The sequence below is a fragment of the Osmerus eperlanus genome, chromosome 5, assembly GCF_963692335.1.
Source record: "Osmerus eperlanus chromosome 5, fOsmEpe2.1, whole genome shotgun sequence".
NCBI classification, from domain to species: domain Eukaryota; kingdom Metazoa; phylum Chordata; class Actinopteri; order Osmeriformes; family Osmeridae; genus Osmerus; species Osmerus eperlanus.
The window spans coordinates 3,261,519-3,278,100 of NC_085022.1; the positions used below are offsets into that span (position 1 = coordinate 3,261,519).

At 44.5% G+C, this 16,582-nt stretch overlaps 3 protein-coding genes across 6 annotated transcripts; 1 reads left to right on the forward strand and 2 right to left on the reverse strand.

Annotated features, from left to right (window-relative positions):
* Positions 1-14: 14 nt before the first annotated feature.
* LOC134020827 (tripartite motif-containing protein 16-like) lies at positions 15-4,176 on the reverse strand. Of its 3 annotated transcripts, XM_062461102.1 has the most exons (8): positions 4,147-4,176; positions 3,111-3,637; positions 2,828-2,923; positions 2,254-2,487; positions 1,992-2,151; positions 1,839-1,898; positions 720-1,756; positions 15-670 (listed from the first exon to the last, which is right to left on the reverse strand). In XM_062461102.1, exons 1-7 carry the CDS (start codon positions 4,166-4,168, stop codon positions 1,236-1,238), a joined length of 1,620 nt encoding a protein of 539 aa, XP_062317086.1. In that variant the 5' UTR covers positions 4,169-4,176; the 3' UTR covers positions 15-670; positions 720-1,235. The 3 variants fall into 3 exon arrangements, with proteins under 3 accessions (XP_062317086.1, XP_062317084.1, XP_062317085.1); XM_062461100.1 differs by lacking the exon at positions 4,147-4,176 and having other exon boundaries at positions 3,111-3,747; XM_062461101.1 differs by lacking the exon at positions 4,147-4,176 and having other exon boundaries at positions 15-1,756; positions 3,111-3,747.
* Positions 4,177-4,355: 179 nt separating this feature from the next.
* tmem17 (transmembrane protein 17) lies at positions 4,356-5,729 on the forward strand. 2 transcript variants are annotated; one of them, XM_062461111.1, is made up of 5 exons: positions 4,356-4,546; positions 4,826-4,908; positions 5,034-5,147; positions 5,229-5,372; positions 5,589-5,729. In XM_062461111.1, exons 1-5 carry the CDS (start codon positions 4,432-4,434, stop codon positions 5,685-5,687), a joined length of 555 nt encoding a protein of 184 aa, XP_062317095.1. In that variant the 5' UTR covers positions 4,356-4,431; the 3' UTR covers positions 5,688-5,729. The 2 variants fall into 2 exon arrangements, with proteins under 2 accessions (XP_062317095.1, XP_062317093.1); XM_062461109.1 differs by having other exon boundaries at positions 4,358-4,546; positions 4,826-4,929.
* Positions 5,730-6,186: 457 nt separating this feature from the next.
* On the reverse strand, positions 6,187-16,568 carry agbl2 (AGBL carboxypeptidase 2). The gene is made up of 25 exons (XM_062460765.1): positions 16,430-16,568; positions 15,989-16,034; positions 15,756-15,822; positions 13,367-13,522; positions 12,811-12,999; positions 12,346-12,453; positions 12,049-12,199; positions 11,590-11,845; positions 11,059-11,478; positions 10,615-10,757; positions 10,368-10,527; positions 10,095-10,221; positions 9,911-10,011; positions 9,386-9,507; positions 9,215-9,281; positions 8,949-9,056; positions 8,631-8,723; positions 8,426-8,542; positions 8,161-8,242; positions 7,802-7,951; positions 7,621-7,654; positions 7,182-7,426; positions 6,937-7,099; positions 6,548-6,688; positions 6,187-6,469 (listed from the first exon to the last, which is right to left on the reverse strand). Exons 2-25 carry the CDS (start codon positions 16,022-16,024, stop codon positions 6,364-6,366), a joined length of 3,342 nt encoding a protein of 1,113 aa, XP_062316749.1. The 5' UTR covers positions 16,025-16,034; positions 16,430-16,568; the 3' UTR covers positions 6,187-6,363.
* Between the last annotated feature and the right edge of the window lie 14 nt (positions 16,569-16,582).

Consider the following 16,582-nt stretch of genomic DNA (forward strand, 5'->3'; position numbering starts at 1 on the left):
GCAGACATACATTTGTTTTATTTATATTTATTTACTATGCTTAAAACATTAAAGAAAGAGCATAGGTACAAACACAACTGATGTAAAGATATACAGTAGGTGAACTAATTAGAAAATCACTTACAAAAAGCATGCAGGCTGAGATACATAACAACTACATTACCAATCTACCCAGCAGAATCCAGGTCATCACATGACCTCTAAAAAGGGGTAACATATCAATAGTGATTATTTGGGCATCTTTACAATTCTAGTACCTTCTAGGATTCCACATTTGGTAATACCCCTATACTCTGTTCACACAAAGCATGACTGACTAACAGATGAGAAACTTCAGAGAAGGTAAGTTAAAGTGTGCCGTGGCTTAAACAAGAGGGTTTGGGTCACTGCAGAAATGCCTTTTCTGGTGAGATGCTATTATGTATTATCAATGTCTGCTTGTCCTATCAAAACCAGAACACAAATACAGTATATATATATATATATATGTTTTCTTCTTTGAAAAATATTCAACTGTTAATATAGGAGCTGGAGGACAAGGCATTTACAATAATTTCCACAGTCACCATTATTAAGAAGTCGTACTGCTCTCATTGGACCCTATAACACGTTGGTTGTAGATGGCTTACTGCCTTATCTGGTGTGGTGAGTGGACCTTGGCATGTTGCTACTGATTGTGTTTGTCCCTCTTCCCTCTCTGCTCCAGTATGTCACAATACCTGGACATGACTTCCCCTGCTGAGGATAGTCTGACAGGATGGTCTGACATGGCTGGTCTCCTATCTGTTATGTTGCTGATTCCACTATTCTTCAAATGCTAACATTTGACTTGTTCCTCATGGGACCTACACAGCCTCACCTGGTCTGTTGGCTTACTGTCAGTCCCCCCTCTATATCCATCATTGTTACATCATTTGTAAATACTATTGTTTCTCATAAAAAAATGCTAATGTTAATTGTAACATAGTTTGTTAAAGTGATGGATGATTACAATTTACAATATGTGGGATTCAATCATTCTGGGTGGGTTCTAGAAACCCTTGAAGTATAAAAGTTTTTGGTGGAACCCCCTAGGTGGGTTCTTGTAAGCACTCTTAGAATGTGAAAATTCTGGGTAGAACCCCCAGAGAGGGTTCTGGGTTTAACCATCACATCATAGAAGCATAGGATTTTTTACATCGAAAAATGTGCCGACCGAAACAATAACTACCGCTGTATCAACTCTCAATATACCTTTAGGAGGATGTGATTCTTACATAAGACTCCAAGCCCACCCCAAACCCAGGATATAGGGGCTGAGTGAAAGTAGCCTGCACTTTGTGAAGGAGGCTAACTTTTTTAGATGTATTGTAGAAAGACAAAGTACCTGCCTTGTGATCTAAGTACACTCCTACCTTTGTGGGAGGACAGCGACAGCGTATTTTAGTCTTAATATTATCATGGAGGAAATAGCATGAGGATGGGGAGCACTCCAAACTCCACGACAGGTCATTCCCTCCTAATTTACTTTCTTTACCATCTCCTTTCCTCTCCATGGTTTGATATGCCACTCCGACAGCAATCCAGCCACGAAACTCAACCTCCCAGTAGCATCTTTCTAACAGACCTTCCTCACACAGGATTTGATCAAAATGAGTAAATCGTTCAGGATGATCAGGATACTTTTCCCCTTCAGTCCACGTTACCTTCCGACCCTCTTCCGAACAACACAATGCTCCACTTGCTGTGTTACTGTTGAAAGTGGGTTGGCAGGGAACTGTATGTTGAGAGGACAGAGTGTGTATTACTTACATGAACAGTGTGGTGTGGGTGTGGGTGTGTGTGTGTATGTTACTTACATTCTAAGAACTCCTCTCGGGTCTTGGGTTCAAAAGGTAGAATTATTTGAACTTCAGTCACTGTAGGGATAAGGATTATTTTTTGACACCAATCAATACAATTGAACAAATAATTGTATTGAATGACTTTAAAGAAATACAGTTTGGCTTTACCTTTTTTTGATATCTTGCTCATCTCCTTATCATAAATGTTATTCAGTTGCACTTTCAGTCCCGACACCAGTTTCCGCACTTGGTCGAAAGACAAGTTTGGCTTAATGCTAATGCTGGGTAAAGCTTTAGGCTTAGCTTGGGACAAGAGAGACGGAAAACTCTACGGCAAGGAAAGACAAACATTTTCCATTAACAAGACATGAGCCGACTAAGAGGTCAACAGGAATCGTACCATAAGAAAACATAGATGTGTCAGTGTTACCTGGAGGAAATGTATGTGGTCCTCTGTATGTGAGAGCTTGTCCAATTCAGCGTTTTGATTCTTCAACTCTAGAATCTCCTTCTCCAGTAGCTTCAGCACTTCTTCAACTCGTTGCACAGCAGCCTTCTCCTGGGCCCTGATCTGCTCCTTCACCTCCAAACGCTTCTTCTCCATGGAGCGGATCATCTTAGTGAAGATTCTCTCACTGTCATCCACTGTCGCCTGTGCAGATTGCTGTTGACACAGAAAAAATGGGAGAACCCATTTAGCATGTTGAGGCCTTAAGTGCAAAAACTGATTTCAGGACAGAAAATGTAACTGATAAACATCTGAAGTGGAGATGGCCAAAACAACAAAATAGGGTAATGCAAAGACTGATAACTGCTAAAACTGTGGCTCGGAAGATGTCTTTAATTTGAAAGTTTTTAGGGTTGGTTAACTTACAGTTAATTTACACACAGCACCTACTGGACTTATTTTGACATTAAACATGCCTCAGCATCCGGCACACAGTATTACAGATATGTCATTGGTCCTTTCATGCCGTAGGTATCATACTGTAAACAATGTTTACCATAACAGTCTTCACAGCCTGTCTCAGGTCCTGGGCCTCCTGTTCTGTCTTCTGGATGATGTTCTGGAGAGTCTTCTGGAACTCACCCACCTGCTTCTGTTCATGACACGTTGCACAACATGACATTGACTTGCCTACTGTTTTGGAAGCACTGTCAAATGAAAACCACACGTTTGCCAACCAAATGACCTTGTTTTGGAACCAAATGGAGTTTGTGGTTGCTATTTTCTGGTTTGGGCAGTCCTTTTAGATTCACTACAGTGTGCAAATGTTCATACTGTACCTGTTTTCCAAGTCTTTCTCCTGCAGCTGAGACTGTATCATGGCCTTTGTGTTCGTCCATTACACACAGCAGACAGACACATTGCTGGTCGGTGGAGCAGTAGACCTCTAGCAGTTTGTCATGTCGAGGGCAGATCTTCTCCTCTAGTTTGAAGGAGGCTTTAACCAGCTTGTGTTTCTTAAAGGCTTGTGATTCATAGTGAGGCTGAAGATGAGGTGCACAGTATGAAGCCAGACAGACCAGACAGGACTTCACAGCTTTGTGTTTCCTTCCAGCGCAGGCATCACATTCCACATCGCCAGGTCCAGCATAACTGTGTGCGTTGATGTGGACTCCTGACTTCCTCAGATTGTCCAGCACCTCAGTTAGCACAGTGCTCTTGTTAAGAACAGGCCTCGAGGTGTAGCTTTGACGACACTGAGGGCAGCTGAAGACGTCCGTTTGACTATTCTGATCCCAACATCCATCAATGCATACTAAACAGTAGCTGTGCCCGCATGGAATAGTAACCGGATCCTTCAGTAGATCTAAACAGATAGAACAAATGAATGGATCTTGGTTATTTAGAACTACTTCTGCCATCCTGATCGATATTGAAGTGAAAGCAGAGCACAACTCAGTTAAGTTTCGTTTTCCTTGAGATGAGAGCACAGAAGTGGGAGTGGCGTTACTCGTCTTATGGCCTGGTAATCAGAATCAGCTTTAAGTTTGCACTTTGCACAAACAACATTTACTATGGCGGGAAGGTACATACGGTAAACATGAGTTTTAAATATAAAATGTAGAATATATCAAATGTAGAAAATGTACAACAGTATGTAAGTAATTCAAACCACGACTATACAATGTAAAAAAATTAATAAAATCAAACTAAGCTTTAATAAAAGATCCCCTCACATATACGACAAAGTAAAAGGGCTACGTCACATCTAACATAGGCCACTGTTCTGTTCCTTATTGTAGGTCCAAAAGAGTATTTTTAGTAGACACGGAATATCGTTGGCCAATCATTCTGTGGTGCTGTGTAGGCCAAAACCTGTTCTATTCATTTGTGGCATTATTGTATCTACACCTTGTCACTGTGTGTGAAGATGTGAAGACTATGTGCATATTTACCTGAACTGCTTATAAGAGGCTCTTTTACCCGTTGTTTAATTAGCTACCTGTGTTAATTACTAACGTAATGGATGTAACTTTTAACATCCTACGGGATGTTAATGTAGACCGCGAGATTTCCCCGTAGCCTAGGAAACTGCGGGAGCTTTGTATTTGTCTGGTGGTGAGATGATTTCATACAACTATTGCATTGCCCATCATAGCTATGGAGCTACCGGAGCCGATCAGAAAACGTCTTGGGGATTTATCCCGGACAGTTTTCGTTGATCCGACCCGTACTCAGCCTACACACGAAGATAATGTCACGTTCTTGGGACACAGTGGGTGAAATTTAACATTACAGAATGCAAGTTTACAATGCGTGCATTGTAAACTTGCTAGAAACTGTAGCTAACATGCTAGCAACTGTAGCTAATTTAGCTTGCTAATGTAGACAGACTTTAGAGCTAGCTGCTGTAGGTACTTCTCGACTTCCCGCAGAGAAATAACAAATTAGTTGACTATCTAAGTTGGCTTATATTTCCGTTTTTCTATGGCTACAAGGTTACTAGTAGGTTATCTGCAGGATCTTAACTGATGTCTTGTGACGGTGTTTCCAGATAGAGAGGTGGTCTCAAGCCTCCCTCTCCAGATGTCTCTGTTCTTCAACATGTGTTTTTTCCCGTTGTGGTGGATCAGCGAGGTACTGATGCTGCACCTCAAGGTAGCAAATAGTTCTAAGTTCGCAAAATGTTAGCATTTGTGCGTGTAAGGATGTACGTAGAATTGAAATATAACTTATATTATGACATCCTTCCCTGTTCTCAGTATTCTGCTCTTCCCGACTACTACAAGTTCATCCTCATCACCGTCCTCATCCTCATGACTTTCATAGAAGCCATCAGGCTCTACTTGGGATATGCAGGAAATTTGCAAGAAAAGGTCAGCAGCAAACACGCATACACACGCAGCCTCCGTATGTTTCTGCCCTAAATTCAAATCATGTGTTTTGTGTTCTGCTAGGTTCCAGAACTGGCCGGATTCTGGCTGCTTAGTCTCCTCCTCCAGTTTCCTCTGATCCTTTTCCAGCTGTTCAATGAGGCCATTCTTATCCAGCCTCTGGAGAGAGGAGTCCACATCGTCCTGGCACTCTTCCTACTTACACAGGTAAGGTGACTCACACTGACCCTTCACACATAATATTAAGAATAATAACACCATTCTGCTCCATATGGCTTTAATAATACAATATCCCTACCGCCATCATCCCTTTGGTGATTATACCAACAGTATTGGTACTAACATGTTTTATCCTGCTTGTGTTCAATTGGACTTTTCTTCCACACAACCTGTTCCTCCGGCTCATCTCCTCCTCTCCTCCAGGCCTTGTCAGGCTTTGTAGCCCTCAGGTGTATGGTCCGGCACACAGAGAGCCACTTTCACCTGCGTCAGTTTGATGGAGTCCAGGAGCTTCGAGCCTGACACGCCCAGGGCTCAGATGACACAAACAGAGCACAAAACATGTCTTTGGGTCTCCTTAGTACTTACTGTTTATAATTACTTTTTTATTGTCTTTCACACCATGTGTATGTGCCTTGAGTTTGTACAGTTGTAAAGAAATTCATCAAATGTTTGAAAATGTAAATGTTTCATATACTTAAACGCTACTAAATATATTTAAGAAGCGGCAGTGTCTTCTGTGAAGATAGGATTTCTAGTTACCGGTACTGTGTTCTATAATAAATAAAAAAAGATTTTTTCACATGACTTTATATCAATACAGTGCACTGAAAATACAATTTCTATGGTTATGTTATGACATAAATGTATGTACTTTGGCCCATTGTTAATACAAACCATACCAAGATAGGTTGTCCTTTCATTATGAGATTCATAAACATTACAGTATAATTATTTTTAAACAAATAATAGTTGTCTTATTTGGTTGTGAAATGGGATAGGCACAGACTCATGGCAAATAATGTTATTTCAGTCATTTGTAAGAAATACAAATGTTCTGCTATATGCTTTTTATATTCATGCTTCCATGATGAAAGCATACAATAAGCAAACATGTCCTGTAGAGACTTATACATATTACTTAAAAACAAAAGCCAAGATGCATGTCTATCCAAACTGAGAGAAGTGTTCCTGGGAATTAGCCCAGAGGTCCATAACTGGAGGGAGGAGCCGACCCTGATGGTCTTGTGGTGCCGTCACCCTCTGGCACCTGCTCCAACCCAGGCCTGGCATGTCCCTCAGACCTGAGGGGAAAAGGAAGGAGAGGCTATCATGTAGGACCCAGCAAAGGCTACCGAGGAACTACTGACTGTTCTCCATACCTGTGGATGTTATTCAGGCTCCTGGTTGTGTCTGGGACAGTGTCTCCTCTAGGCTCTCTGAGCCCCCCTCCCTTCAGCTGGTCTCTCTTGGAGGGTCCAGTCCTTTGTAACCCCAGCCCAGCCTGGTCCCCCCATGGCTGGCTGTGGAGGCAGTGGGAGAAACCAGAGAGGTTAGGTAGCTTGTTCGATCCTCCATTTTTCTTTTTGATATCAACCCCCCTCCTTTCAGGAAGCCGTCACTTGCCAGGGTTGTAGAATAAACGTACTGTACATTCAAAGGCAGGAGATGAGGGAGATATGCTCAGGTAATACATGTTAAGGGAAAGAGATATAGTATCAAAACAAACCACAGAATTCTAAAATCGCCCTGTCATAACAATGCCTGTCACCTTCTCCCTCTGAAGTCCATAGTCCTCAGTTCACGAAGGAAGCAGTTCATATCTGCGCGAGAATTTCTGAACAGGTTATCTGGTCCAGGGGCTCCTGCTCTCTGGTCCTGCTCCTCCAGAGCGCCAGCCTCCGCCGCACCCACACCCACACCCACAGGAGAACCTGCGGGTGAAACACCCCAGGCAGTGAGGAGATAGATCAGGTGTGTATGCATGTGTTAATGATGTGTGTGTTGCTGTGTTACCTGCTGCCATCGCCCTGTTGATGCTCCTGTGTCGGGTTGCAGGGTTGTCTGTATAGGAGGAGCCCTCAGGTAAGTAGTAGCGTACGGAGACCCGCGACGCCTGGCCCTGCGTCTCACAGGAAGAAGCCTGCTGGTAGCGGGACTTGGCACGGTAGAAGTTGGAGGGGGGGCAGAACTCCAGGGATCTGGAGGGGACAAACTCTGGAACCACCTTGCACTGCAGGCCAGGGACCACCGAAGCAAACCTGACAAGGTTTTTTTTTATTTTCATGAATGGATGGTTCATTTCCTGGACATTTCAAGTCAATTAAATAGCCCTTTTAGAAAATATACAGATAATTATACTCGAGTATGGCCCAGCACTGAACTGTTACTCACTAATACTGACACTGAAAGTTGTATTAGAACGATGACAGCCTGGCTATACAGTATGTGGTACCTGTGGGCTGCAGAGGGGTGAGCTGTTAGCCTGCCTGGAAGACAGAATGGATGAGTCAACACAAAACATCACCCCGATTTTGGATGTAGGGGTAATGCTTCATGAAAGTATTCCAGTGGACCCATTTTCTGTGCTAATATATATATATATATAAGTGTTCTGTGCTCTAATCCTGAATCACCTCTTAGCGCCGAGTGGTTGAAGGGCAGTGTCTGTGGCTGGATAGGCCCAGCTGGGTTGTAATGCTGGATGGGTGTCACAATCAAGGGATGGTAGGAGCGGAACCTTAGTTGGTTGTTGCGGCATTGAGGCTTCTCTCCCTCCAGCTCTTCTGAGGAGAGAAAACATCAGGTCTTTCTCCAGCCTTGCAGGTGTTACCGGAAGGAGCCCATCCCCACACAGAGATTTAGAGTAGCCCCTCCCTGGGCTATCTTCATAATGGTGGGGATTCTCCTCGATCATGAGTGAAGTGAGCTTTATCAAAAACATAATGATCTTCCTTGTATTCGGCCCTGTAAACAGACCTGCTGTGTCTCTCACCTGTTTTGTCTGTCTTTGGGCTTATCTGCCTGGGCTGCTCCCTGTTCAGGTATGCAGCAGTCACTTCTTTCAGGTCGTTTTTCTGGAAAACACACCACTCCACATGAAACCATTGCAACAAATGCTGTTTGTTTTTTTAAATTCTAACCTACTCAAAACTGAGTAGGTTAGGAACAATCGTGGAAAGGGTTACATCAGGTATGCAACAGGCTCCTGGGCCATACTTAGTTTTGATTAACTCAAATTAAGTGGCAATCACAGTTACCTTGTCAGAACTGTCGTCCTGCCACAGGGTAACCTGACCAAGGACTCCAACACGATTGGCTGGGTTGGGAATCCAGCTGCGTACTGATTGGCTGCTGATCTTCACTACAAAGGGCACCTGTCGACGGCACAGCAGGACAGCAGTCATATGCCTGCTGGACCCTACCTTTCACCACCATCATCTCTCTCTCCACTCTCCTCCATACCCTATCTCTCCTAAGCTTTGATTTCCTTGAAGCCACAGTCTTCTTCTGGATCTCAATGCCAGCCTCCTCCAGCTCCTGTGCTAGGACCAGCTTCTGTAGACGACGCCAGCAGGAAAAGAACGGTAGCATGATTCTCATCACACAGTCTATGAATGCTACACACCCATTACGCTTTCTGTTCATGGAAACTCACACGGACATCAACATCTCTTTTCAAATGAACCAGCGGCCAAAACAGTGCAGTGGCTGTGAAACACTGGCCTCTATAGCAGAACCCTGTGTAGAACACAGAACATAACATGCAGGAACATGTCTGACCACCTGTCTGATGTTGCGGTTCTTGGGTTCTGCAGTCCTGTGTCTCTCCAGCCTCAGACGGTTTCTCTCCTTACGACTCCGCAGGTGTTTTTTCTTGACAGAGCTTGACTGAGGAGAGTAGAGAGAGAGCATCACAGATTTAGGTCATAGAATTGCGAATTATAGACGTTAAATTAAAACAAAAAACACGTATTGTAAAACATGTATTACAATAGTATTTATGATGAGGGAGAAAGCCCCAAACTAGTATAGTGTGTTTACCGTACCTCCCTTGGTAGGTTCAGCAGATGAGCAGGGAGGCCATCTGACTCTGTGCTGTTGGACCCACTGGTACTGTGGACAGTAGAACAGGTTTAGCCTGCATGTTTGTGTGAGTCTGTGTGCTTGAGAGTTTGAAGACGTGTGTGTTGTACTGCATGTGTGTGTCTGTATGTTACCTGGACTCCATGTCAGAGACTGAGACACCACAGAGAGACCTGCCTAAGTCGAGTTCTCGTCCAAGTCTCTGCTTGACCTCCTGCCTCAGTAACATTTCCAACTCTGCCAGGCAATGACTCTTCTAAAACACACACCCACAGACACACACCCACAGACACACACACACACACGCACACCCACACAGACAGAGCTTTCCATAAGTAATGAGACCGTTAAGTCAAACTGCTAATTGGATATGCACACCTTCTATTTCTGTCTGCTTCAATACTTACAATGATATGTTTTATTAATAATAAAAATGTCCCCAAAGGTGCTCCCATCCCCCCATTGTATGTGAGTGTAAGTATTGGGAAAATGAATTTGAATGGAAAAAGAAAGGCATAAAATATATCTGACATGTCCAACTGCTTAATACACTAGTATCAAAGGCCCAAACTAGTATAGTTGAGACAGCACATGTCTTCAGACTGCATAAACAAACAAACCCAGTGAAACATTCAAAGGGCCGTTTTGTTGTCACTCACCTTGGTAGAGTCTGGATCACAGAAGTCCAGCAGGGTGTCACAGAAGCAGTATCCCAAAGACTTCAAGTCACCCGTGGTGAAATGTGTCCCCTTTCTATTTCCTGTGGTAAGAAATATTGGTTTCAGAAAGAAGGAAGTGAGGATAAAAACAGCAAATACACACACACACATCCTTTGTGCTGACCCAGAGTGGAGCCTCCGAAGGTGGACTCCATGGTGTAGCTGTTCTTGATGCCCAGCTTCCACATGACAATGCGACCCGTCCCCTCCTTGGTCTTCTGCACCCGGAACTTACAGCTCCTGAACGAGAACTGAGGAACACAGGCATTCTCTCGCATTGAACACACGGCGTCCGGGGACACCGTGCGAGGGACTGGAGAGAGTGTACGAGAGACACCAGACAGAGGGGAATACGGGAAGGAGAAGGACAAAACAGAGGGGTCTGCCACAACGCTACCTTGTCGTTGGCGTTCTTGCTCATCATTAGTGGGAACACTCTCTCTTGGAGGCGGCGTGAGGCGTCGTGGCGGTTGTCGCAGCCGTACATAAAGACGTTGTTCTTACGGCTGTGGCCGTGGAAGTCACAGTACAGCACCACATCCCTCTCTGACATCAGCCTGGACACACACACACACATCATTGCCAGTTTGGCTTCAATGTATGTGTATGTCTGTGCATGTGTGTGGTCTGTCCTTTGACCCCACCTCTTGACCATGTTCCTGGTGTGCCAGACACAAGGGAAGGAGTCTCGGAGCAGGGTCCGGTAGTTCCTGTTGAGGTCACGACCTGCCAGAGAGCAGCGATAGTTCCCTACCACCACCCCATCTGGGTTAAGCATTGGTACCACCTGTCACACACAGAGCAACAGATTCACAGATTAGGTTTCAACCAATATAAGACTTGATTTAACTAGGATCACATTGGGACCGTTATGTGGGAATGCAGAAGTGGCTATGAGTATGCTGGCCGTCTACAGTTACAAACCTTTAGCTCTAGACAATGAGATATGGATTAAATAACCTTGCTTAAGGTTCAAGAGAGAGCAAGTACATCACTACAATGTGTACAAACTGTTCTACTGCACCATCTAGAATTGGGATGGACAGACAGGAGAAAGTGTTAGTGGAGGAAGGGGCTTATCTAGGCACGATTGACTCAATTGACCGACTCTCCTTGAACACAAACGTGTCCCTGAGCAGCCGCGCGTCATCAGAAGGACCGAGCAGGAAGTCCAGGAATCCCTGCATCATCCAGGACGCGTTGGTCTCCCCAGGATGCACCCTGGCCGTCAGCACCACCGCCCGTCTGGCCCGCCGCTCCTCCCAGCGCCCGCCGGGCGACGTCACTGTGAGGACGTGCACCGGGTTCCCCGCCAGGCTGCGACACAGCACGCGCAGCTTGCAGCAGGCGGCGGTGTCGGGGTCGGAGGTCAGCTGGCTGAGGTAGCGCTGCAGCTGGGTGTAGGTGTAGGGGTAGCAGTGCGCCAGGTAGCAGGTGTCTGAGTCAAAGGGGAACTGAAAGGTCCAAGTCAGGCAGTAGAGGGCCTTGCCACTGTTGTCCTGCTCAGCCTGGAGAGAGGGAGGGCGACTTTAAAGATACTCACCTTTTATGTGGCGTAGTATACCTAGTCATGTGGTTGGACTGCAAAGCTCAATTGGCTACCTATAAAACAAGCTTACGTGCTGTTGGTTACGGTAGTAGCGTATGTTGGAGCCGGCCCGCCTCCAGCTGATGCCCGTCTCCGTGGCAGCCCTCTCAGAGTAGAGCAGTGGCCTCATGCCCAGGCTATACAGGCTGCGGGACTTCATCAGGTTGGTAATAGTGAATCGATATGTGACGCTCGCCTTCATGTTCATCACTCGGAAGTAGAACCACTGGGTGTGCTTGGTGGTGTACATGTCTGTACGCAAGGTCAGCTCGTAGTCATGGATACCACTGGGGGGGGGGGGCGAAGGGATGGAGCAAGAGAACGAGAGGGATCAAAGACAAGAGAGAGTGAGATGGCAGAGAGAGGGAGGATGGAGCAGTGTGTTCTATGTCTGTAGTTGATTCCTTCGAGCGAGCATCAGTTTGCAATGATTCATTTTGTGATTGTAAAGTAACACATGGGTCTGGCTGCCCCGGCTCCAGAGACTCACACTTGCACAGCCTTCTGCAGGTTACCGCTCTCAAAGCGTGACTCGAAGGCCAGGATCGGCTCCCGTTGCTGAGAGGTACAGGCTGAAGCATTCTTAAGGGGCCCTCTACTTCCTCCTACCCGAGAGCAGGTGAAGTAGGAGCTTTTCATAGCTTGACAGGCGAGGAACAAGGGTCAGGTAGGAAAAAATACAATAACAAGTCAAACGGGAGAAATACAGATGAGAAAGAGATAGGAGGGAATCCCAGGAGTGAAAAGGCCTAGATGGAAGGAGGTGATTCACTCCTGCTTCAAGTACCTGGGTTGACGCAGTACACAACGTTTCCCATCTCATTTCCAACAGGGATGGGAGCTCTCTCGTGGCCTGTGGGCTGGTAGAAGGGCTCTGGATCTGGGGGGTTCCATTCTTTACAGGATACGACAGCAGCGGAGATTTTTTTTTATTTGGCAGACATTTGCTTAACAATCCTTCTGGTTCACAATCTATTTAAGCTGTTTTCTTATTTTTGACTTTACTACTGAGCGAGTTGAAAAGAGCAGAGCAGAGCACAACAGAAATGTGTTTCACACGGCTATGAATCTAAAAGGTTGTGTTAATCAGATGTCTCAGGAACGTTGGCTGGGGCACAGCCGTTGGTCCCCTAGGCCAAGGCTGCTGGGCTACCTGGACTCTTAGGGCAGCAACATTTGCTTTGTTTACAACAACTGATTGACATGTGACTTCCGACGGATTGCTATGCCTTGTTCCCTGACAACCTCATACCTATGTGATGAATGGAGGGCTCCTTAATGACCTCACACTCAATGGGCCAGCGGACGCCCTGGAAGGGTCTGGAAGGCGAGGGGATGGCAAACAGGTCCAGCGGCTCCCGCAGCCTGTGAACAGGGCGCTCTCCGTCAAGGTCTATGATCAGTTGTCGGGTCTTCTGAACCTGGCCCATGAGCAAGGAGACTAGGGGGGATAAACATCGCCATCTTAGAAACTCGTAACAAAATGAGGTTCATCTTTATAACAAAAGAGGGTCCCAAAAGAGCTATTCCACAGACATGATAAGACCTGCAATGTGACACCTTTCAGTCTCTAAACAATTGTAAACCTTTCTGGCTGGCAGAAATAAAGAATGTGCGAACTTGCTTCAATCATTTGATTTACACAACAGTATTAGCCTAAAGGATCATCTTATCTGGTATTGAATATTAAACAGTGGTTATCAGGCTCCGACTCTTATATCTCTTAAATATTAAGGCTACTTGACAGATTCACAAAACCTTTAAATAAATGAGCTAGGGCATTATGTATCTGTATGAAAACATTGTACTTGGCCTCCCCAAGTCTTGCCCCTCTTCCTCCTCCTCCGGGTTGGAGTCCTGGCTGTCTGGGAACAGTCTGTCAGTGAGGGGGGATGAGTGGTGGTACCGGTGGCTCCTCCATCTGCTGCCTCTGGAGAGACCTCTCTGGCGTGTGTTTTCTCTGCCTGATGAGAGAGGGTAAATTAAATGCCTCCCGAAACTTCTGGACAACTGCTTTGGGGGTTAGTCTTTGGAATAGACTGGTGAAACCTATCAGCAGAGCAATTAGCTGATACACAGCTTTTTAGGCTCAGTTGGTGTCTCTTTGCTGCCATTGTGTTGATGACACAAATATGCACAGACACTTTAAATAGACTACTGTACATAGACATACTTGCACATATTGTATATAATTATCCACACCATCCATCCAATATTATTTCTTTGAATTTGTATTGTCTACACTTGTCATATACAGTTAGGTCCATAAATATTTGGACATTGACACCATTTTTATCATTTTGGCTCTGTATACCACCACAATGGATTTGAAATGAAACAATCAAGATGTGCTTTAAGTGCAGACTTTCAGCTTTAATTTCAGGGTATTTACATCCAAATCAGGTGAACGGTGTAGGAATTACAACACATTTTATATGTGCCCCCCCCCCTTTTTAAGGGACCAAAAATAATTGGACAAACTAACATAATCATAAATCTAATTGTCACTTTTAATACTTGGTTGCAAATCCTTTGCAGTCAATGACAGCCTGAAGTCTGGAACCCATAGACATCACCAGACGCTGGGTTTCGTCCCTGGTGATGCTCTGCCAGGCCTCTACTGCAACTGTCTTCAGTTCCTGCTTGTTCTTGGGGCATTTTCCCTTCAGTTTTGTCTTTAGCAAGTGAAATGCATGCTCAATTGGATTTAGGTCAGGTGATTGACTTGGCCATTGCAGAACATTCCACTTCTTTGCCTTAAAAAACTCTTTGGTTGCTTTCGCAGTATGCTTCGGGTAATTGTCCATCTGCACTGTAAAGTGCCGTCCTATGAGTTCTGAAGCATTTGGCTGAATCTGAGCAGATAATATTGCCAGAAACACTTCAGAATTCATCCTACTGCTTTTGTCAGCAGTCACATCATCGATAAATACAAGGGAACCAGTTCCATTGGCAGCCATACATGCCCACGCCATAACACTACCTCCACCATGATTCACTGATGAGGTGGCATGCTTTGGATCATGAGCAGTTCCTTCCCTTCTCCATACTCTTCTCTTCCCATCATTCTGGTACAAGTTGATCTTGGTCTCATCTGTCCATAGGATGTTGTTCCAGAACTGTACAGGCTCTTTTAGATGTTTTTTGGCAAACTCTAATCTGGTCTTCCTGTTTTTGAGACTCACCAATGGTTTACATCTTGTGGTGAACCCTCTGTATTTACTCTGGTGAAGTCTTCTCTTAATTGTTGACTTTGACACAGATACGCCTACCTCCTGGAGAGTGTTCTTGATCTGGCCAACTGTTGTGAAGGGGTTTTTCTTCACCAGGGAAAGAATTCTTCTGTCATCCACCACAGTTGTTTTCCGTGGTCTTCCGGGTCTTTTGGTGTTGCTGAGCTCACCAGTGCGTTCTTTCTTTTTAAGAATGTACCAAACAGTTGATTTGGCCACACCTAATGTTTTTGCTATCTCTCTGATAGGTTTGTTTTGATTTTTCAGCCTAACGATGGCTTGCTTCACTGATGGTGACAGCTCTTTGGACTTCATATTGAGAGTTGACAGCAACAGATTCCAAACACAAATACCATACTTGAAATGAACTCTAGACCTTTTATCTGCTCCTTGTCAATGAAATAACGAACTCCCATGAGGGAATAACATACACCTGGCCATGGAACAGCTGAGCAGCCAATTGTCCAATTACTTTTGGTCCCTTAAAAAGGGGGGGGCCACATATAAAATGTGTTGTAATTCCTACACCGTTCACCTGATTTGGATGTAAATACCCTGAAATTAAAGCTGAAAGTCTGCACTTAAAGCACATCTTTATTGTTTCATTTCAAATCCATTGTGGTGGTATACAGAGCCAAAATGATTAAAATTGTGTCAATGTCCAAATATTTATGGACCTAACTGTATACCGATTTTTATTTATTTTGAAAATTATGTTTTTTACCATAACTTTATTTTTCACTGCCCTTGTTTTTTCTAACTCATGCCTATTCTGCGTGAGTACATTGAGAGCACACTGTAAACCGGAGCCAACTTCCTTGTATGTCCATACTTGGCCAATAAAACTGATTCTGACAACTTAGTATGACAAGTCAAGTTTTTCCAGAAAAAGGCCGGTCTTTTGATCTTCGAATGACTTTACAAACTATACTCGACCTGACCTTGAGGTGTTCCACCAGCCTACCTGTGAAGAGTCCGTAGTGTTGAAGGTGTTGTAGGATGAATCTTTCATACGCATCCTCTGATGTCCTCTTAACACAGCAAAACGAGATTTCATCTTTATGTTGCATTTCATTGATATTTAATTTAGGCCTACACTATAATGTGACAAACGTAATACTTGACTTGATAAGCACAGCCCAATACTAGTTACATGGTACTGTATACTGTAGTAGAACACTTTCGAAAAAAACTGACCAGTATCTCTGTGTCTGGCCTCAATGCTGGACACATTGTGAGGGACCTGTAAGATTCAAATCTGTTTGAACATGGAGTTTGCCAGTTTAACATTTCAAAAGCATCATCTCGGGCATCAATTCTGTCTTGAAGGGCGAGACAGTATTAACTACTCAAGACAACTATCAACTCGGCAGAAATGTTCCCTCAATCTGCCTGAACCTCGTTCATTAACTGTATTTAGCTGGACAAGTTATCTCTTACTTCTCAGCGTGAAAAATGGTTGAAATGCGTGAGAAATACAAAGGTGTTGCGTGAGAGCGTGAGAAATGGTTGAAATGCGTGACGTCTCCTGGCGAATGCGTTAGACTTGAGATCCCAGCTTGTTTTGCTCCCAATTTAGTACAACATGTAAACTTGCAAAACTGCCAACAAACTGAGAATTGAGAAAATGTTACTTACCTTTTAAAATCAAACCCCAGTTCTGTATCGCATACACAGAACAGGTTAACTTAACCCTACCCAAACTCTCGTTAGCGACTCGCTAGCTACTACCATTCCAGCAACATATTTTTTTTACCACGTTGCCAAGCAACAGTTGTTCTTTACACGTTA

Excerpts from the sequence above, each read along its gene's own strand:
- agbl2 (XM_062460765.1), bottom strand. The coding sequence starts at position 16,024 with ATGTGTCCAGCATTGAGGCCAGACACAGAGATACTG. Across the intron at positions 11,479-11,589 it reads ACTACCGTAACCAACAGCAC|GCTGAGCAGGACAACAGTGG; the intron begins GTAAGCTTGTTT and ends CCCTCTCTCCAG. Across the intron at positions 7,427-7,620 it reads CACCCCTCTGCAGCCCACAG|GTTTGCTTCGGTGGTCCCTG; the intron begins GTACCACATACT and ends AAACCTTGTCAG.
- LOC134020827 (XM_062461100.1), bottom strand. The coding sequence starts at position 3,692 with ATGGCAGAAGTAGTTCTAAATAACCAAGATCCATTCATTTGTTCTATC. Across the intron at positions 2,924-3,110 it reads GAGAAAGACTTGGAAAACAG|AAGCAGGTGGGTGAGTTCCA; the intron begins GTACAGTATGAA and ends TGTCATGAACAG. Across the intron at positions 1,757-1,838 it reads CCGAGAGGAGTTCTTAGAAT|TTCCCTGCCAACCCACTTTC; the intron begins GTAAGTAACATA and ends CTCAACATACAG.
- tmem17 (XM_062461109.1), top strand. The coding sequence starts at position 4,432 with ATGGAGCTACCGGAGCCGATCAGAAAACGTCTTGGGGATTTATCCCGG. Across the intron at positions 5,148-5,228 it reads CAGGAAATTTGCAAGAAAAG|GTTCCAGAACTGGCCGGATT; the intron begins GTCAGCAGCAAA and ends GTGTTCTGCTAG. Across the intron at positions 5,373-5,588 it reads CACTCTTCCTACTTACACAG|GCCTTGTCAGGCTTTGTAGC; the intron begins GTAAGGTGACTC and ends CCTCTCCTCCAG.